The 21,659-nt window shown below is 36.1% G+C and overlaps 2 protein-coding genes across 2 annotated transcripts; one reads left to right on the top strand and one right to left on the bottom strand.

Moving 5' to 3' along the window:
- The first annotated feature begins 871 nt into the window (after positions 1-871).
- LOC131955771 (cytosolic Fe-S cluster assembly factor NUBP2 homolog) lies at positions 872-6,443 on the top strand. Its single transcript, XM_059320026.1, has 8 exons — positions 872-1,044; positions 3,945-4,064; positions 4,308-4,396; positions 4,537-4,646; positions 4,791-4,945; positions 5,043-5,153; positions 5,351-5,420; positions 5,546-6,443. Exons 2-8 carry the CDS (start codon positions 3,948-3,950, stop codon positions 5,686-5,688), a joined length of 795 nt encoding a protein of 264 aa, XP_059176009.1. The 5' UTR covers positions 872-1,044; positions 3,945-3,947; the 3' UTR covers positions 5,689-6,443.
- Positions 6,444-7,129: 686 nt separating this feature from the next.
- On the bottom strand, positions 7,130-20,797 carry LOC131955770 (tubulin polymerization-promoting protein family member 2-like). Its single transcript, XM_059320025.1, has 4 exons — positions 20,653-20,797; positions 9,294-9,474; positions 7,802-7,976; positions 7,130-7,686 (listed from the first exon to the last, which is right to left on the bottom strand). The coding sequence occupies exons 2-4, from the start codon at positions 9,467-9,469 to the stop codon at positions 7,501-7,503; spliced, it is 537 nt and encodes a 178-aa protein (XP_059176008.1). The 5' UTR covers positions 9,470-9,474; positions 20,653-20,797; the 3' UTR covers positions 7,130-7,500.
- Positions 20,798-21,659: the final 862 nt, after the last annotated feature.

Here is a 21,659-nt window from a genome sequence, read left to right as displayed (position 1 = left end):
ATACTTTACTAAAGGCCTCATTCTATACTGAGTCTATAGTCTCTATACTATTACTATATAATATATATATAATAATACTATAGGGCCTATATATACACTATAAATAATACACTGACAGTATAATACACTATACTATACATATATATATATTACTATACATTACTATTTACTATACATTACTATACAACATGATGATTATGCGGCTAAAAAAATATGCCTGATGATATTGATTGAATATTGATGCAGATTAATAACAGTGAACATTCACCACATGTCAAGTAACTAGATCTAGAGTCAGATTTATATTGTGAGAGTGAGATAAAAAACCCCACTACATAAGAGATACAGTGAGTGTCTAGCTATCTATCTAGACCGAAGTGTACTCAGGGTCGCATGTACTTGATGTACTATTAGGCCTACATGAATACGTAGGCCTATGGTCTTCAAAGAAAACAATAAGTTGTTTATGAAAAGTTCGGTTACTGGGTTTAAAAATGACACTTGCAACATTCATAACATGTATGGAGAACTTAACCTTCTGGTGTTAATAACATTGAATGACACAATGAATGAAGCTTTGATTTCTGTTTCTTATAATTATCAAGTTAGCTACAATAAATAAAAACAAATATTCGAGTTCTGAGATGGCGTTTATTTTTTTTTTACATATTTTTTTTATTATACTTTTTTTTTTTAAATTTTCATTAGGTGTTTACACGTTCCGTGGGGGAAAAGTTTAAAGATCAAATTAGCCTGCAGCGGGTCGCGTGTTCTAATCTTGTAAACATGTTGCAAATGTAAACCCGGTACAATACCTAATATCGATATTGTATTAAACTCGATTACCATATTTTATTTTGTTTACTAACACATTGCTTCCGGTTTAACTTGTTTATTTTCTCGTGGTCCATTGACTGAAAGTGGAAAGTGATAGAAGTCTAGATTTCTAGATCTAGTGGATCTAAGATCAAGATCTAATTGAATAGTCATAAATCTGCTAACTTACTGAATGTCGAATAATTTTTAAAGCTGCTATTCATTTAGGTTAGAATATTTAGTCTTATTAATATTAGACATTTAGATCTATCTAGATCAAAATCAAGCTGCGTTTTTAGTTTTTAGTAAAACGCCGAGTTACGGCAAGGATTTCATTTTCAAGCTTTGCCTTTACGGCTTACGCCGATATTGTAGTCGACCAGGGCGTGATAAGTCACATAGTCAGTAGCGTAGCGGGGGGGGGGACGGGACATATGTCCCCGGGTGCCGACCTTAGGGAGCGCCCGGGGGGGGGTGCAAATCAAAAAGTTTGTCGCTACACCTCTGTACATACACACTTAGTACATAGTGACTGCTGTCACTTCACTGACTCACATTCACAGTTCACACTCATCATCACACTCACTTTCACTTATTCAGGACTCACAGTGGAGTTTTGGGGATTTTTTATTATTTTATTTTATACCATTGTCCGATTTCCCTTGCATGTTCCTACCTATTGCCTACACTCCAGCATCAACATGCACATTTCAGATAATTGAAGATACGACTCTTCTGAAAATAGGTGTGTTAGGTTGTTAGTAGTATTGTAATTTCAAATAGTTTTATGGTTAGAAGTTCGAGTTGTGCATTTGGTAGGGATACGGTTATCATTGAAATTAGTAGGGTTGTTGGCATCAGCTAAGTTTGTGGTAAAAACATGACCTGAATCTCCCATTACTTTTTTATATTGACCACACGAGATTTGGTTTTGCATACTAATGAGTTTTTAATTTATGGTAATTAATTAAGCTTAAAAGGTCATTTCCCAATGTTAAATAAAAAGTAGAGTGGTTTTCCCGTTGTTTTGATGGTTTTGCAATCTGATTGCATGCTGTCTCTGCTTTGGTCTTACAGCTTTAAATGCATTGACACCATTGTTATATTTCTTCATCCCTATATGCCAGCTTTTAGTTTTGATACACTAACAACAGCATTCTTATGTAATGTACAAACTAATCTCGTAATTGTTGTTTTAAAAATATTTTAATATAGGCCCTAACTAGCTTTAATCTTTTCAACTCTAGAAATAGTTTTGCTTGAAGTAAAATTTTGCCAAATATGGTTTTCCTAAAATCTAATTTTGTCAGACTAGACATGAATCAGGCCTAGGTTACCTGTCTGTTGCTATACACTAGCTATGTGTAACTGTAATTTTAAGTATTCAAGTTCTACTTACCCTTTTTTATAGTTATATTCTGAAAATCAGAATTCATACACACATAAAAATATTGATCTGATAACTTCAGTTCACTTAGAACAAAATGGCTTAAAGATGGACTCTACTTCACCTGCCCAAAATAATAAGGCAGTTATATGCACATTACAGTGTTCTAGTCATTTACTTTAGATTTCTTGACTATGTAGTTATTTCATTCACCGTATTTATATAAAACATTGCTTAAGAAAGATTTTCATATTTGTGCAGCAAACAGTTTTTTTTGGGGTTACGGTTATGGGAGGAAGCCAACACAAAAATATACTTCTGTATTATTTTTATTCATTTCAACAGCATATACAAGTTCTGCAAATACGAACAAAATACAACTGCATGTAAAATAACTATGCTCAATTTATTCAGGTATACCATGACTTGTCACAATTGGCCAATGCAAAAACAAGGGGATTCCACCCCTCACAAAAAAATTCGCTAAAAAAAACTATTTGAGCTAGACAGAAAATCTTTTTTGTTTTGTTTTCATATAGTTGAGCTCTACAAGAATATGTAATTTTTATTTTATATGATGATTAGTGTTTTTTTTTTACCAAAATCCGTAACATTAGTAATTCAGTATCATGCCATGTGTGTATTTTAGTTAACTATCAGTAATCTAACACCCCAACATTTAAGAAGATCTATTATTGGACACTGGTAAAAAAAATCTTCCATTATGACCTTTTGTAATGGTAAAAAATTTAAGTTGGTGGAGGGTTAAGGTGAAGAGGAACATGCATGATGTTTGATAATGTATATTTGAGGATAAATATAAATGACATTTCAGGCTCAAAAAACAATGATTCAGGCTTTACGTCTACTGATTTCTAAAGTGAACATACCATGACCCCTTGATGATTTCCATTCTTTTTTGGCTTCTGGTTTTCTGGATATAAACTACACAAAAAATCACATGCTGAGTTTGGGAATCAGCATCTGTGACTATATGAACCCAGATCACAATAGGCCCTAATAATAGTTATATCATTAGCAATATAAATTATAATTAGACTTACCAGTTAACTCATATTCATATATTTTAAGTAATCTAACTTGACAGACAGACTCTATCAATTTTTTTATTATGTATTTCTTAAAATATGAATTTTTCTTTTTGGCCTACTAAGAACAATTAACTAAATACACTAAATTGTTAAAACTATCTCACAATGATAAAAATAAAAGTATCCAAAATCAATAACAATATAGTAAATATTAACATAATATTCTGTCCAATGTTATTATTACAGAAAAAAATAATAATACTTGCCTATAATTAATTTAAAAAATGCATGAGCTGGCAAATTTCATTACTCACTTTCAGAACTATTTTAATTTATAATTTTATTTTTAAATAACTTATTTTTGAATTGTAGAAACTTTTAAAACTTTGTATAATGGGAAGGTGTATTTATTTTATCACAATTGTTACTAAAAATAAATCTAAACCCAAGTGTTTTCCTGATGCTATTTTAATTTATTGTTATCTCTTAGCAATCAAACATACTTGGTTCTGATTGCTCCACTCTCAAAATGCATAAAAAAACAACTTCCAATTGCCCCTTTTTTATTATCTGACCATCTCAGTTTTGCTATGTTTATCAAGAGGAAAAGCTTTTTTAAAATCTTGTTAAATTTTAGTATCAGATAACATATAAATAATATAATGAGCAAAATGTATTTTTTCTATTAGAGAATGAATCACCTCTCATCAGTGAAGCATGTCATCATTGTTCTGTCTGGTAAAGGAGGAGTTGGGAAGAGCACAATGGCTGTACAAATAGCCCTAGGCTTGCATGCAGCTGGGAAGAAGGTATGTATTTTTCTGAATGGTGTCTCAGTTTAAAACCTGAAGACAAACTGCTACACAGAATTATTTCTCTCATAGCCTCAATATTGTCTTTATTAAATTATTTGCTTATCTGTATCTGAACAGAGCTTCAAAAATTGTATATTGTTCTTTATTTAAAAGTTATAAAAGAGTAGCAAGGTGGTATATTAAAAATTTCTTACCATGTGTACCGTAATATATTTTCAATTGTTTATTGTATAACAGGTTGGTCTGCTGGATGTTGATCTGTGTGGTCCAAGTATTCCTAAAATGTTTAATCTTGAGGGGAGAGACATTTACCAATGCCCTGAAGGGTGTGTTCTTTTTTTTTGTGTGTGTATTATTGGTATATAGTAAAATGGGCTCATTTTGTATTTTAATTTTTTGATACTTTTATACCTTATTTTAGTATAGTCTACATCAATGTGTAATTGTATGTTTTTGTCACTTTCAGCTGGTTACCTGTGTATGTGGATAAGGAGCAGAGAATTGGTGTCATGTCGATTGGGTTCTTGTTGCATGATTTAGATGATGCTGTAGTGTGGAGAGGCCCGAAAAAGAATGGTGGGTTTAGATTTGCATACATATTTAATTTAGTAGAATTTTTTAAAAATTAGAATTTAGTTGTTAAAATTTATCCATATATTTACTTCCTAAGAGTACAATAAATGAAATATTTCTAGTCATAGATGTTATTTATAATTCTAGCGATGATCAAGCAGTTTTTGAGTGATGTTTACTGGCGAGATGTTGACTATCTCATCATTGACACACCCCCTGGTACCTCAGATGAGCACATTACTGTAATGGAGGCTTTGCGGGCCTACAACCCTGACGGTGCCATCCTGGTCACAACTCCTCAGGTTTGAACTTAATGATATTTGTTTCTGTAGTGAATACTATAAAACTTTACTTATCTCCCTTGATATATTTTGGTTTGAATTCCACTTGGATACATAGGCTGTTGCAGTTGGGGACGTGAGAAGGGAGCTAACTTTCTGTCACAAAACTGGAATCCCTGTGGTTGGCATTGTTGAAAACATGAGTGGTTATGTGTGTCCTCATTGTACAGTAGGTCAACTTTTAATGTTTGTAATCAGCTCTGTAGTGATTTTAGTTTAAAAATAATTTACCTATTTAAATTTTTTAATCCCACAAATTAACAATCAAGATGGTCATTTTTTAGATAGCTACGTCATTTCCTTGCATGTTTGAATCTATGCATTTACCTTAATGTAAAAAATAAATCTAATATAATCTTTCTACAGGAGTGTACAAATATTTTTTCCAAAGGAGGTGGTAAAGCCTTGGCACAGCAAAACAATGTTCCCTTCCTTGGTTTGTAATTTTGACTTGTAAAATGGGAAAACTGATTTGTTTAATTTGGCAGTTTTCTTAATAATGTATTACACAGCACGTGTGTTATTAGTTTTCATTATTGTTTTATAATAATTATTTTTCAGGAAGTATTCCGATCGACAGACAACTGACCATTAGTTTGGACACCGGGACAAATTTTTTGGAGTCCAACCCAGATTCACCTGCTCTTGCGGCCATAAATCATATGATTAAAAAGCTGATGGCCATTGACAGAGACTTGCCATAACTGTTGACATTTTCTTGCTTTGATTTGTTTCAACACTAAAAACAAAGTATAACAGCTTTTTTGTTTAATGTTTATGATACAGTAAAAAAAAAAAGGTTAGTAAAATGTGGAGACTAACTTTTTCAAAACATTGAAAGTCAAGTATTTCAGTTGAGATTGATGTATCTTAAGCTCTGTTTGTGTACTTCATCCCAAAACTAGATGTACATATTTTTAAAAAAAATTAATTATCACTAAGTTACTCGCAAATCAGAATAATTTTGCGCATTTGTATTTGGTTAAAAACAATTAAATATTGACCTTGTACCCTTTGTTGCAATATTTTATTATTTTTGTTTTAGTATATGACATAGTCTTGTTAGAACACTTTATTTATGTTATTAATATTATGTGTAACATCATATCATTCGGGTAATTAAATTATTTTTTTTCAAGTAAAATAAGAGTGTCAGACTGTCAGTTCAGTTTTGTAAAATAATTTTTATGAAAAATACACATTGTTTAGAAACCACACCAATTGAACGCTATAATTGATTAAAAGTTTTTTTTTAGATAAATATAAAACTATCAAAGGAACTTTCTTCAAAATGTAGTAATTAATTCATCATAGTGGTTTAGCAACCCTTCCCGGTGCCCGGGGACAAACTTTCAATTTGACGCCCCCCTCGGGAGCAACCTTGCAATTTTCAATTTGCATCCCCCCTCAAACTTTAGATTTGCACCCTCCCCCCTCAAACTTTAGAATTGCTAACACCCCCCCCCCCCCCCAACATTCAATTGGCGCCTAAAATGAGATTTTAATTCCTTTTTACCAACCCATTTTGGCACCCCCTAAGGACGGCGCCCGAGGGACATATGTTACACCCCCCCCCCCCGCTACGCCTCTGATTGATCATTCAGTGCATTAATTTTCTGTATTTTAGTTTTATATTCTTGTTTTGGTAATAAACGTTTTTAGTGTAGTTTAAATTAAACTTTAATAACCTTATACTATAAACTTTATAGTTGCTTATATTGTTTTATTATTGATAACATTTATCATGCTATATGTTATTTGTTTGAAAAAAATATGTTTCATGAATAAAAATGGAAAAAGTATACAAAAATCGTTTATTTTGTATTTTACTGAACATTTTTTAGCAGAAGATAGAAGTTCTCTGGTTGTAGCTAGTTTGAAGAATTTCGTCTTTCACGGTGATATTTGAAAGACAACATTTAGGAATCTGTCAAAAATTTCATTCTAAGATCAGTAATAATATTTTACACTTTACACTATTAAATTTATAAGCAGCTGTGTGCTCTGTATAATTTTTTTTAGAACAATGAGCATCTAGATTTTCTTCATTGTTTATACTTGAATAAAAATAGCACTAAAGTTTATACAGAGTTTTAAAACTTACACAGAAATCAATACACCATTATATCAAAGACAGAAACATGCTGGTTGTTTTAACTGTTTATTTTATTCATATTTACACATTTAAAAAAAAAGTTATAAGATGGATGGAATCTTATGGTGTATATATAAAATGTTCAATGAACACAAAATAAGATGAAGTATAAAAACAGGTGATATATATATCACTGTCATACAAAAGGCTTAAAGAAATAGTAAAGTTGACATTTATTAACTATAGCAGCTTTGTATTTAGACAAGCTAATTCTAATCAGTTTAAAATCTTTGTAAGATTACATTGGAATGTTTTAATTAACGTACTTGCAGGTTTAAAAAAAAAACATTGATCACAAAAGATGAAGAAGAAAAATTACAAAACAAAAACATGTATTTGTTTAATTTTTGAGACACAAAAATTAATGTTTTTTGTCGAAAGTGCCAGCACCCTTGTAGTTCCCAACGTATCCAGTGTTTTCAGCCACGTCAGCCCTACCCTCCTTACCCTTCCCTTTCCCATCAGCAGTGAATCTTTCCTTGTGTGAGCCAGTGTACCCCGAGGCGTCTGTTAAACGGGCGGTTGTTGCGTCAACCTTTATGGCTTTCTGAAATCATTGAATGTCAAATTTTAAAACATTAGTTAAAAGGGAGGTAATTCTTTAACAAAACTATATTAGTTTAAAACTAGAGTTATTTCCCTTAGCAATAAAATCCTCTTACTTGTTCATCCCCAGCTTTAGCAGCAATCTTAGCCCTGATTTCATTGGCCAACGTTTGGACTTCAGGATCATCCACTGGTGCTCTCCCTTTGGTTTGCTTCCTCTTTTTGGCGATCACGTCTGCGGCTACCTCATTAATAAGATCGGTAGCTATTTTGTCGATGGCGACCTTTTTCCTGCAGATAGATATTGATTGGCTAACTTTGGCCGACATTTTATACGATTGGCATCACTAAGTTATTGGTCATCTCTAGGCTATGATACCAGATAATCTTAGCAAAATTTATTATTTTTAAAATAACAAAAATAAAAGTTTCTAATATCTTTGACCTAGCTGGTTTGAAGAAAAAAAAACCATTACTAGATTGATTTTTTTTAGTAGTATTTATAGTTATTATAGTTAATTGAGTGCTTCTCTGTGTGTCAACCATGTTCCTCTATTTAGGTGACGAGAGGCCATTTTCAGGTAGCTATTCTTTGATAGTTTATGTAAATTTAATTCAGACCTACTTCTATCCACTAAATCAATAGCTAAAGGTTTTCAAACAGTCCTTGCAGTTTAAAAATCATTTAAATTACACAGTTTTTCATTTTGCAAAACGTCGAAGCCCACGTTGATTTGATTAAAAGAAGCGTCTTTCATTGATAGTTTAAATGATTAAAGTTTATTAGGAGATGGTCAGTGAAGTAAGGAGTAAGTGATCAGTGTAGTAGGGATAAGTGGTCAGTGTGGTAGGGATAAGTGGTCAGTGTGGTAGGGGTTAGTGGGTAGATGGTCTGTGTGGATGGGGATAGATGTCAAGTGAGGGAGGTGGGTAGATGGTCAGTGTGGTAAGGGGCAGTGGCGTAGCGAGGTCGGGTGTCACCCGGTGCGGCACTTAATGGTGTCACCCCCCAGAAGCGTAGCAACCCTTCCCGGGGACAAACTTTCAATTTTCGATTTGCCCCCCTCCCCCGCTCAAACTTTTGATTTGCACTTCTTAAAAGAATATTTAACACTCAAATTAATCACTTCATTAAGTGGAATTATCATTTTTCTCTATATATTTTGCTATTTTTTGCCTTGGTGTCGCCCCCCTAAATGATGTCACCCGGTGCGGTCCGCACCCCCCCCCCTCTCTACGCCTCTAGCTAGGAGGTAGGGGGTAGACGGTCCATGGGGCAGTGGGTAGATGGTCAGTGTGGTAGGGGGTAGATAAGTCAGTGTTGAAGGGGGTATGTGGTCAGTGTGGTAGGGGGTAGATAAGTCAGTGTTGAAGGGGGTATGTGGTCAGTGTGGTAGGGGGTAGATGGTCAGTGTTCAAGGGGGTATGTGGGCAATGTGGTAGGGGATATGTGTGCAGTGTGGTAGGGGGTAGATGGTCAGTGGGGTAGGGGTATGTTGGCAGTGTGGTAGAAGTAGAAAATCAGTGTTGTAAGGTGTAAATGGTCAGTGTGATAGGTGGTATGTGGCCAGTGTGATAGGTGGTATGTGGTCAGTGTACTTGACTTACGCTTTATCCTGAAAGATGGCCCATATGGAGGCCTCGACTGTAGTCTTGTATTGCTTGCAGTCGCAGCTCTCCAGGCACTTGATGAAGTTGGTCAGCTTCAGGCACTCGGTGGTCTCTGACCTGTCCTTGAACTTGGACAAACATTTCTTCACATCGCCAACATTTCCTGATGCCATTTTGTCTGGTGAAACAGGGATTAGGGGGGGGGGGTGTAAAATAGGTCGTGTTGATGCAAACAAAACTGATTAGGATATCTAAAGATCATCATCGTTCCGTGAGACTCAAGTTCCTAAACTTAATTGATAGTGTGCGAATATTTACTAAGGGTCATGAGTCACACGTAAATAAAAAGGTATTTCAGCTGATTTCCCTACCTCTCATCACAAAATGCCCAAAGCTTATACCTACACCCCCACCCCCCACCCTCAACGACATCATAGATCTACCCCTTCCCTTTCTCATTGGGACTCGTACATTTTGAGAGTCCCTGGTTGCAGCCCATCCAACCCCTCTTCTCATCTACCACTGATAATTGCTGACGTTTTGTTTCGTTAAATGCGAATTTTTTAAAAATGTCTTTATTCCAAATAAATGAAAACTACTACACGCTACTGCACATTTCTTAGAGCTCGGTTCATTTTTTGCCAATGTTAGATACAGATGTCCTTTATGTACGATCGCTGTTGGTCTTAAAGAGTACCTCTGTAAGTTTAGTGCATGCTTATGAAGGCTCATACCTGCAATGCCATTGATGTATCACAAAGGGCCATAAAGCACCAAAACACAATGGCGCCTGTTTATTGCGATAAAAAATGTACTGCATTCGTTTGTATACGCCTATGGGTTGTTTGTGAAGATAAAAATAGACACAACCAGAATTCCCAATCAATAACCGGTACAAGAGCGGCCGGCAAGTGCTCGAATGAACTCTATTAGCAAGCTGGTTATACACGTTCCTCTTAATGGGATATGAATGTACGCTGTTTTTGGTACACAATCCTGTTAATGTGATATGAATGTACGCTGTTTTTTGGTACACAATCCTGTTATTGTGATATTCACTTACATTGTTGGGTTTTATACACGTTCCTCTTAATGTGATATAAATGTACGTTGTTTTTTTTGTACACATTCCTGTTAATGCGATATAAACGTACGCTGTTTTTGGTACACATTCCTGTTAATGCGATATAAACGTACGTTGTTTTTGGTACACATTCCTGTTAATGCGATATAAACGTACGTTGTTTTTGGTACACATTCCTGTTAATGTGATATAAATGTACGTAGTTTTTGGTACACATTCCTGTTAATGCGGTATACATATGCGTTGTTGGGTTTTATACACATTCGATTTCATGCAAATCCCATTGTGATGTAAACTTTTATTGTTTGTTATTCTTCTTCCTCTTCTTCGTCTATACAGGAGGTATCACATAAGACTAACACCACTGCCTCCCCACACATTTTTTTCTCTGTGTGTGGTGCTGAGATCAGAGGCTAGACCAGTCTGTTCGCAAAAGGTGCAGTCTTGTAAGACGTGTTCAGTGTTTTTATCTATGCTGAACTGTGTTGTACATACATTGTACTATAATATTTTGATACTAAATTTAACTCAGTAGTGTTGGAGATGAAGCGTCCATGCCGTTACCCTACAGGGTTTAGCCAACATCACCTTCTATATGGTGTTTGGGGCTCTCATAACACCTTCTGTCTGGTGTTTATGGCCCATAACACCTTCTGTCTAGTGTTGCAGTCACTCATAACACTGTCTATGGAAAGCAGTAGATGAAGCTAATTGCTGAGTTGATATTCGCACCAATAGGCCTGAATAATTTAAATTTTTGGTTTGTTTTTGTAAAGACGACTTCATTAGTCTGCTAGTTGAGGTTCCTCTCACCTTTTTCGCTTAATTGAAATTCCTTTTAATGGCAATATTTACATTTTTAAGACCATTGATTTAGCTGTCAGTACTGTTTTGAAAAAACGTGTTTGGGTTTAAAGTTTTTACGTTTTATCTAAAACGCAAGTACATAGAGGTTCTAACTTGTAAAACTAACTTGTTCTTTTATACACGTATAAAATTGTATTTGTATAAGAATTAAAAAAAAAACTTACTAAAATACGTTCAAATATAATTTTACTGTAGTTAGGTATAGCTTACGAGTGTAAGTGTATTTACCTGACCTACATTACACAACATAAAAGTACAGCTTTTCCGTGTAGACCTCCATTTTTATAAGAAAAATAAAGATAGATTCAACCCGTCTGGCAAGTTAGATTAATCTGTAGCTAGTTTTTAAAAAATCTGGTTACTTAAACGTGGAGTGTGACGTAGAACTCATTCTATTCAACTGTACGTTTCGGGGTAATTAGTCAACAGCTACCGAAAATAGATTATAGATCGGGATGTGAAACTTGAAACTCGATTATCGAACTGTATCGATTCATTTTTTTTATTTGAGTCCAGTTGAACTATAAACTCACGTGATCGCGAAATCGTTGGACCGTCACATGATTGAAGCGAGACCGCAAATTTTGGAGTCGGTCCAAAAGTGTTGGCTTATGCTAGGATATTAAAAGGGTGGAAGGGGGGGGGGGCTTGTTTGTCATAGCCGGGACCAACCTTAAACAGCTATTCAATTGTGTAAATAAACCTTGTCATGTTTCATTCAAGAAATTATTTAGAATTTCGACACAAGGTTAGAAGCAGAAAAACAAGAAAATGGCGTTTTAAAATGGTGGACCTACGACTTTTTTCTATCGAGCGATAAATAACTCTAAAGATCTTATTTAATGTCTTGTCAACATTTGTCAGCAGTAGAATATGATTGCAAGAAAAAGATTTTGTACTATTTACATCTTATTACAGCAATAAAAATGTGGGGCTCCTACATTCTGGTAGTCCCTGGTTGCAACCCATTCAGCATCCCTATTCACCCACCACTACCAATTGTTGACGTTTGTTTCAGTAATACAAACCCACTTTAAAATAAAATGTGTTTTTTCTTTGTAGTTACAGTGAGAAAAATTCGCTGCCCATGCAACTTAAGATTATTCATTGAAAGTGTATGCAGAAATGCTAATGTAAAAACGGTTAAGGGAAGGGGGAGAATACTGTGGACAAAAACCAGGTCGAACTAATTAACAACATAATAGTTGTGCAAATAGAAAGTAAATTAACAACACAATAGTTGTGTAAATAGAAAGTAAACAATACGTTTAGAGGGTGAAGTGTACAAGTTAAGACAGAGAATTCTTATTTATTCTTCTTTATATCTGACAACTTTGTGACAACATTCTGACACCACTGTGACACCTTTGTGACAACATTCTGACACCACTGTGACAACTTTGTGACAACATTCTGACACCACCGTGACGCCTTTGTGACAACATTCTGACACCACTGTGACACCTTTGTGACAACATTCTGACACCACCGTGACACCTTTGTGACAACATTCTGACACCACTGTGACACCTTTGTGACAACATTCTGACACCACTGTGACAACTTTGTGACAACATTCTGACACCACTGTGACAACTTTGTGACAACATTCTGACACCACTGAGACACCTTTGTGACAACTTTCTGACACCACTGTCACACCTTTGTGACAATACGTGTCATATCCGGAGTTGCACTCTAAGAGTGTCGCTTCTGGATGCGCCACTCCTATTAAGTATTAAGCTGTCACCATTAGGGGTGTCACTTCTGGGTTGTCATATCTAGGGGGTGTCATATTCTGGGTTTTCATAACTAGGGGTGTCACAACTGGGTTGTCATACCTAGGGGTGTCACAACTGGGTTGTCATACCTAGGGATGTCACAACTGGGTTGTCATAGCTAGGGGTGTCACAACTGGGTTGTCATATCTAGGGGTGTCACTTCTGGGTTGTCATAGCTAGGGGTGTCACAACTGGGTTGTCATATCTAGGGGTGTCATTTTCTGGGTTGTCATATCTAGGGGTGTCACAACTGGGTTGTCATATCTAGGGGTGTCACAACTGGGTTGTCATATCTAGGGGTGTCACAACTGGGTTGTCATATCTAGGGGTGTCACAACTGGGTTGTCATAGCTAGGGGTGTCACAACTGGGTTGTCATATCTAGGGGTGTCACTTCTGGGTTGCCTTATCAAATATTTAGAAACAAATATCATTCGATTTTTTTTAAAGATTAAAACGACGGTTATTTTATATAATCGGTAGTTTTCCGTTATCGTAAACCTCGACGTTTTTACCAGCAAGCGACAAGAGTTATATGCCCTTAGCCTGTAACTGATTTAAAACATATTTGTTCTCAAGACTGAAGAGCTTGCTCAAATTTCTATTTTAAGCCATCGGAAAGTTCAGCGGTAAGACAGGCCACGCCTTGGTCTATGTGGCTAAATGGGTGGCGAGTCAACATTAGGTGTTGTTGCTCGCAATTTTCTAGCACAAGTCTAAACAGTCAGCTAGTGGCGGCCATGTTTGTTTAGTCACTGACGTCACCGGGTTTTTATTGAAGTGGTTGGTCTTTGGCGAACTTTTTCAATTCGTGAATAAAATGAAGGTGGAAAGAAAACGTTTAAGAATAGGGTTGTCAGTTCAAGAATGGATATATACAATGAGAAAATAGTTATAACTCTGACAGTTAGGTGTGAAATGAGTTCAGTCCCTTGTGCTGGGGAACTAATTAAAACTTGAATTACCTAAAGTAGATTAATGTATGTCAAGACGGGGGTTGGGGATTGTGGGGGTAAGGGGGGAAGTAGTGCACTGATCGTCAGTGGTGAAGAGGCGTAGCGGGGGGGGGGGGGTGCAAATTGAAAATTGAAAGGTTGTTCTCGAGGGTGGCGCCAAATTGAAAGGGGGGGGGGAAGAGTATCCACTTTCAAACCCCATCGCCACTTTCTTGTGTGACGGCAACCTGCCATTCATTGTTTGCAGACATTTGATACCAAGATGACATCTAATGTACGTCATACTTCTGGCAGACGTTTGATAGTAATGTACGTCATACTTCTGCTAAAATTAGCTTGAATATGATCTATGTGGCGAAGACACACCAGACACGCCAAACACAGCAAACAGGCATAGTTTAATGCAAGGACACATCTTCCGGGTGCAATTTTTCTTTTGTGTCCTATTCAATGAAGTTTAACAACAGCTATACTTTACTGTCCGAGTTTTACCCACTTTAAAAAAAAATTAGTGCAGTTTTTTTTTAAGTGAAAAAAAAAACAACTGTAGACATATAATATACGAAAGAGTGTTTAAAAAAATTATCCCGCAAATCCTTGACATAAGTCAAACAATTTTTCTAACGAAATAATTTAAAATATTTTTTTATCAAGAGAACTCACAAGGTCTCAATATATCAGGATAGCAATATTTTCTTTCCCATCTACACTATCATTCGCCGTAGGCCTATTGTTCGTTTTTTTTTCTCATCTAATTCTTAAACGCTAATTTAATGTAAGGGGGGGGGGGGGGGGCTGAAAATGTACTCTAGAAAAAATGTGCAAGGTCATTAAGACCCAAGGGATAAAGAATCTACAGCTGACAAAACGAAATGAGTTTAGAATACCTGGCAAGCTGTGAGATGGGTATACATGCGGGGGAGCATCGCGGCTCAGATCGTTCTTTCAGATTGTTTCGGTACATGGAATGTACTGTCGGCGCTGACGTCAGCACGCATACAAACTATTCTCCATGCCCTGACGGCTGGCCAAGTATGAGTAATGCGCGCGCCGATCAGATGTTGCCAGTTTTTTTTTTTTTTTTTTTTTTTGCCAACTCTGAGGTTAAAATGTAAACAATTTGGGCGTGTTCGTTATGTCTTTGGAACTCGTGTAGACTAGATCAAGGTCAAATTACGAGTCTACGACAATATATTGTCTTAAAATAGATTTAATACATTATCTGTCAACATGTCATTGCTACTTAAATTTAAGTAATGTTTTTGTTTTGTTGCCAATTTAAAAAAAAAAAGGTATTTAATGCATTTGTTTTTTCTTTCATAGGACAAATTTAATTCCTAGATTTCAACTGTATCGTTCTAACAAAACGGTATAGCCGTAACATAAAATAACTCTCTGATTAACTTGTTGTTCTAAATGGTATGCGCCTGCTGGTTGGGGCTAGTGGTATGCATGCAATTAGCTCCAGATGGTTAGGTCAATAGGAGCAGAAAGGGGGGAGGGGTTGTTACCATAATTGGCTGGGATAATTACAAAAAAATAATTAACTCTATGAAACAAGACGAGGAACGAAAGTGTTTTACGTTTAGATCCTTAGATAACTAGTCCAAGGTGATATAGGAGTTTTAAGTTTAAATATAGATTAAGAAAGGCGTGTACAAAGATACAAATTTATATTATTTTTATATTTGTTTACCTTATGCAAGTTGCATTCTCCTCCCCCCTCCCCCCACACCATCATACACACTCAGAGCCGGCGTTAGGAATACGCGGGGCCTAGGGCCAACCATCCGCGCGGGGCCTTTCCATTATATATATATATATATATATATATATATATATATATATATATATATATATATATATATATATATATATATATATATATATATATATATATATATATATGTGTGTGTGTGTGTGTATATATATATATATATATATATATATATATATATATATATATATATATATATATATATATATATATATATATATATATATATATGTATAAAGGCCTATATAATGTGATGTACACATAATAACACAAATGTTTTGGAGTTTATAAGCTAATGTCAAACTTTCCACTATAATAACAGATTTTTATCTCTCCCATGTATTAACCCAATGTTAGTAGTTTTTTTTTCCTTTGCTAAGAAATCACTTTTAACAGTTATGTAATTCATCCCAAATCACTTAAGAAAATGTAATCACGTGCCGAATAATTAGGAAAATAAAGTTTACAATACAGCGAACTCGGCCTGATGTATCAAAAAAGTATAGACTTCAAAATTTGTTTAGAATTCATACAATATTTTAAAACCAAAATCATTATTGTCTTAATTATTGAACGGGTGAATCCTTAAGGTGACACAACATAACAACAGCTTTAACTTTCTTCCAAAAAATAATAATAAATCACTCTGTTTAATGCCGCCTGATATAGATCGTAAGCCCCCCCCCCCCCTCCTCGTCGCCCTCCTCCCACCCCTCTGCACGCAACTGAATGTTAATTTTGTTATACCAAGACAAGTAGGCCTACATATAGAGTTTCTTCCAGGCATCTCTTCGGGGGGGGGGGGTGGCAAGCGCCCCCCCCCCCCCTGAAAACGAAATGAAATTTATATAATTCATAGAGAAAATATATACTTTTAACAGTGTCCGCTCCCCCCCCCCCCCCGAAAATTTCAAGTGCCCCTCCCCCCTCCCCCGGAGAAAAAAGTCTGGAAGAAACACTGTACATATACGACATTATACGACATCTACAACAAAAAAGTCAGGACTAGATTTCATTAGGTCACTAACTGTCTACTATAGACATCCCGTCTGCTCACTAAAAGGACGTCTTCATCGGTCCGCATACAATAGGGTATCTCATTACGTCGTGGGCTAATTCTCGACCGCCATCTCCAGTCAGCTCAGGTCAAATGCCAGGCGACCGTACCCTACACAAAGGGAAGGTGTGACACTATTTTTGTATCGAATTACGGCCTGTCCCAATTCAGGTGGGACTCACCAACATCAACCGTGGCCTCAGTTATAACAATCAACAACGTCGGCATTCGACCATTTAGTTTTTCCCAATTGAATTCAGCAACAATTTTTTTTTTAAGTTTACGAACTAATTAAGATAACAATTACATTGCTGAAGCGCGGGGCCCCTTCAAGCGCGGGGCCTATGGCGACCGCCCCGTTCGCCACCCCCTAACGCCGGCTCTGTACACACTACTGTTCGTTGTTGTGTTTAGAGCTGCTATACACCAATGTTTAATCAGTGGATCTTCTTGTATAACAGTTGGATGTTCTTGTATAACAATTGTTCGTGTATAAGAGTTGGATGTTCGTGTATAACCGTTAGATGTTTTTGGATAACACCTGTATTACGTATATAACAGTCGGGTATTCTTGTATAATAGCTGTATGTTCGTATATAACAGTTGGGTGTTCTTGTATAACAGCTGGGTGTTCTTGTATAACAGCTGGGTGTTCTTGTATAACAGCTGGGTGTTCTTGTATAACAGCTGGGTGTTCTTGTATAACAGCTGGGTGTTCTTGTATAAAGTTGGATGTTTGAGTATGACACAACCCACGGTGTGCTATGCCTGTGTTTAAACAGGCTGTGTGCTTAGGTTTTCTCCCCTGACTAGATACAGTTCGAGTTTCCCCCCTTGACGAGGTTGAATAGATCTACGCTCGTACCCTGGTCTAGTGTTGAATCACTTGAACTGTCACGTATATTTGACGTGTCCAAAACTGCTGACATATGTCAGTATATTTGACTTGTCCAAAACTACTAACATACGTCCATTTTAGCGTGATTTCTAATATTTGTACTGACATAATCTTATTTGTGATCTAGTCTAGTGTCATTGTTAACACAAACTGACTTAAAGTCATATATGACCTGACTTTGACGTGATCTCCAACTGACATTGTGTCACGTGTGACATTAATTGGATCAAATCCTCAAAACTTTGCTAGAATGTTGAAATATTTTAGTTCTTACTTAAAAAAAAAATTAGCATATGTCTGGTTTTGTATTTAGCTATAGATGAAAAAAAAATGCATACAAAGCGACTAAACAAAACCAAATCGACATAGAATGTGTATATGTACACAGTGTAAGCGGCCATACAAAGCTAGATGTGCTAGAACATATTTTTCTATTGACTCTTCGTGTGACATGTGTCATTCAGGCGGCAGATGTCGGGCATTCATCTTACAAATTATTCGACAATTCCACGCTGATGGCTGAGTTAAGATGGATGATGTACAGGGTCTCTGTTTTAGCACAGACCACGGGGGGGGGGGGGGGTAGGGTTTCAAAGATCCTAGCTAGCACGTCGTACTGTTTTTAAACAATTAGGCGCATATGGCAAAGATCCTGTGGAGGTTATGTGTGTGTGTGTGTGTGTGCGTGTGTGAAGAGAGGGGGAGGGCGAGGGTATTTAAATCGAAAGGTTTTGTGTTCTTATAAATTAATCAGGTTAAAGGTAGCTTTAAGATTAAGGTTAGGGTTAGTGTTATGGTCTTTGGAGCGCTTAGGATTAACAAGTAGCGTTAATACAACACAGAGCTGCTGTATAGTAGGTCGAACAATTATTTAGAAGCGTGGGTTATGTAGACAACTTTCTCTTAACTATAAGAATATATATATATATATATATATATATATATATATATATATATATATATATAAGTGTGTGCAATGTATGCATACATTTTGAGAACCAGGGTACTCTGTGTAAAAGTGTGACAGAAAGTGTAACAGAACAGAGAAAGATATTTTTAACTACAGAGAAATCGTCCACCGCCACCGCCCACCCCGTTATAAGCCCCCCCCCCCCCAAGCAATGCGGAAATAAGCAGCAGTAACATAGCACGTAGCCGCTAGTTTTTTATCGAATTTCTCCAGCGCCATTGGTCGCGAAGGTAAACAAAGGCCCCGGTTTACCCGTGTTGATCGGTTGCCGTGCAGGGCGTGGTGATAACATGGGGGGTTGTGATGGGGCACAATTCTGTGGCCTGACTGTGGTTAGGGTATAACTGGTGTATAGAATATGGTGTGGTGTACCCTTTGGGACGGGTATGTGTGGGGTAAATGGGGGGGGGGGACAACACTCTAGCGAAGAAACGTAATGTTATCTCACAGCAGTTTTGTTCAAGTATGCAATTTATGACTCCGATAAGGCAGTAACGAAATATATTTTGTTTCGTTGAATAGGTCTGGAGAAGATTTTAATCTGCTTGTAAAAAAAGTTAGAATTATGGCTTTAGTGCTCAGGCAGGTGTGTGCATGTTGAAACATAAAGAACATGCCAACTTTTGTGTTTACTAATTAGTAAGGAAGCTTACATCACCTCATAAAAACTACACATAGGAACGGATATAAAAATAAAATAAAACGTGCTTTTATCAGCAATCCAATTATTTCTGTAATCATACACATAATGTTGATCTTTACAATGTTTGATTTGTTTTAATAGCTACATAATATAAAGTTAGGAGGCCTAAATTATGTTAATTTATTCAAACTGATGGTTGTTACTATTGGCTATTGAGATCGTTCTGTCTAGAAACTCAGGTGCAGGCAGGCTACGCCCATCCAACTATTTACATTCAATACCGTTGTGGAAAACATCGTGAGAATAGGTGAGCTTTGTTATCTTCTCACAAAAAGTGTGGTGATAGACAGTAATTGGATAGTGCAGCCTCAGTACGTCCGTCTATAGTACATAGTCAAGTGTGAGTACCTTTATTGTTGACTGTATAGCGGGGTGGGAATAAACAGACCCTTGTTTACAGGAGTGACCTTGATCTGAAGTGGGTTGTAAAATCGATAAAGCCTGGCCTAGCAGAAGTGGAGCCACCATTCATACGATTTCTATGAGCGACTTAGAAATCGGTGTACAGACTGGCTTTAAGATACGTAGTTGCGATTTGTCTTGAATGTGTTCATCATAAAATACGCGTGTCTGTTGAACTGTTTGTTTATATAAGCGGGGTGAGCATTGCTTTACAAATGCGGAGGTGGGGTGGGTGTGGGGTGAGTGGGCGTGGCTCTAGCAAAAAGAGAAGGTAAGCCTATTCGTTCTTTATATTTTCACAAGAAAAGGGCAACAAACTAGACCAAATTATTCTATTTGCTGTAACCGTTTTACTGGTTAAATCACGGTTAGGTAACAATTAAAACGTTTGCTGCCAGACATTTGCAAGCCCCAAGACTAGTATATTAAAATAAGAAAGGTTTGTTTTAAACAAATCTCTTTGTTTCTATTGTTAAACAATTCTCGCTTCTAAAATTTCTGGTAAAATTAATCTTCATACAACCTTAGTTTCTTTTGGTGAGTTTTAGTATTGGAAAATCGAATGACTTTAAACCTCTGCTGCAAGAACTATTTTGAAAAATTAAACATTTTACTAGATTAAATATTTTTTTCTTTTATATATATTCCAGAATGAAAATCTAAATTTGTTTACAGATATAATAAGATTTTTTTCGGAAGTAGAATCTAGATCTTATTATAAGTTAACGGGCTAGCAATTTAAAAAAAAATAACGATAACATTTTTAAAATATTAAACAATTTGAACGTTCAGAAACACTGTTATGAAAATCTTATAACACAAAGTAATAAAATAGCATAACAAACCAGACATTTTGACTTACCAGTTCAAAGATGTTTTTCTTCAACACCACGTGAAACCTCAGACGGTCGTGAACTACTGTAGACAATACGCTGGACGTGTAAGGAAGTAACAGCAGAGCGAACTTTACCAACTTTCCAATCATTGGCTGGATCGAAGGTCGATACCGAAGGTGATCGAACTTGTTGATTTGGTGGCGCTAGAGTTATCGCCGGGGAGAAGTAGCGGATTGCAATATTTAGTTGTTTTTTTGTTTTCTACAGAATCAGATGGTATCATGGTAGTAGCCAGCCTATCTGAAGTTGGCTCAAATATTCATTTAGATTGAAGAGTTAATGAACAGCATACATGAAACTTTTTTCTTTTCTTCTCCAATTTGACAGCGTTAATATGAAGTATATATATATATATATATATATATATATATATATATATATATATATATATATATATATATATATATATATATATATATATATATATATATATATATATATATATATATATATATGTATATATATATGTATATAAAATAAAAGTGGGCGTATGTCTACTTAAATGGCAGGTCTAAAGAATTGGCCTTTACCGCCTTTCTGGTACAATTTGACTTAACTTGTGTGTGGTTATGCGATAGGCTGGTGCAATGGTGGAGCAAACAATTGCCTGTCCAGATGTTTTGAGTTCGGTTCCAAAGAGTCTTCACTTGACTTTACTTCTTATTTCAGTTTTCTTATGCGCCATCAGGGCTTAAATGTAATTTACCTTTTGGATTTATTTTCCCGTTTGTTCACTTTGAACTGTAAATTAGTATAAACCACATACCCAATTATGGGGCGGTGTGGATTATTTGGTAGAGCACTAGGCTGCTAACCCGAAAGTCTCTAATCCGGGTTCAAGTCAGTAGAAAGTCCATGAGTCCACCCAACTCTGATGGGTACCTAACTCATACTAGGGAAAGTAAATGCGGCTGGGTAAAGTGCTGACCACACTTTCCACTTCATAGACCGAGGTCAAGAAACATATGAACTC

The sequence above is a fragment of the Physella acuta genome, unplaced genomic scaffold (genome assembly GCF_028476545.2).
Source record: "Physella acuta isolate Inbredline_101_S28 unplaced genomic scaffold, ASM2847654v3 ptg001101l, whole genome shotgun sequence".
In the NCBI taxonomy this organism is placed as follows: Eukaryota; Metazoa; Mollusca; class Gastropoda; family Physidae; genus Physella; species Physella acuta.
The sequence above is the reverse complement of the archived record's forward strand: the minus strand, read 5'-3'. Positions and strand labels throughout refer to the sequence as shown.

Coding starts and splice junctions, on each gene's coding strand:
- LOC131955771 (XM_059320026.1), top strand. CDS start 3,948: ATGAATCACCTCTCATCAGTGAAGCATGTCATCATTGTTCTGTCTGGT. Junction 5,154..5,350: donor ATGTGTGTCCTCATTGTACA/GTAGGTCAACTT, acceptor ATCTTTCTACAG/GAGTGTACAAATATTTTTTC. Junction 5,421..5,545: donor AAACAATGTTCCCTTCCTTG/GTTTGTAATTTT, acceptor ATTATTTTTCAG/GAAGTATTCCGATCGACAGA.
- LOC131955770 (XM_059320025.1), bottom strand. CDS start 9,469: ATGGCATCAGGAAATGTTGGCGATGTGAAGAAATGTTTGTCCAAGTTC. Junction 7,977..9,293: donor GCCATCTTTCAGGATAAAGC/GTAAGTCAAGTA, acceptor ATCTATCTGCAG/GAAAAAGGTCGCCATCGACA. Junction 7,687..7,801: donor CTAAAGCTGGGGATGAACAA/GTAAGAGGATTT, acceptor CAATGATTTCAG/AAAGCCATAAAGGTTGACGC.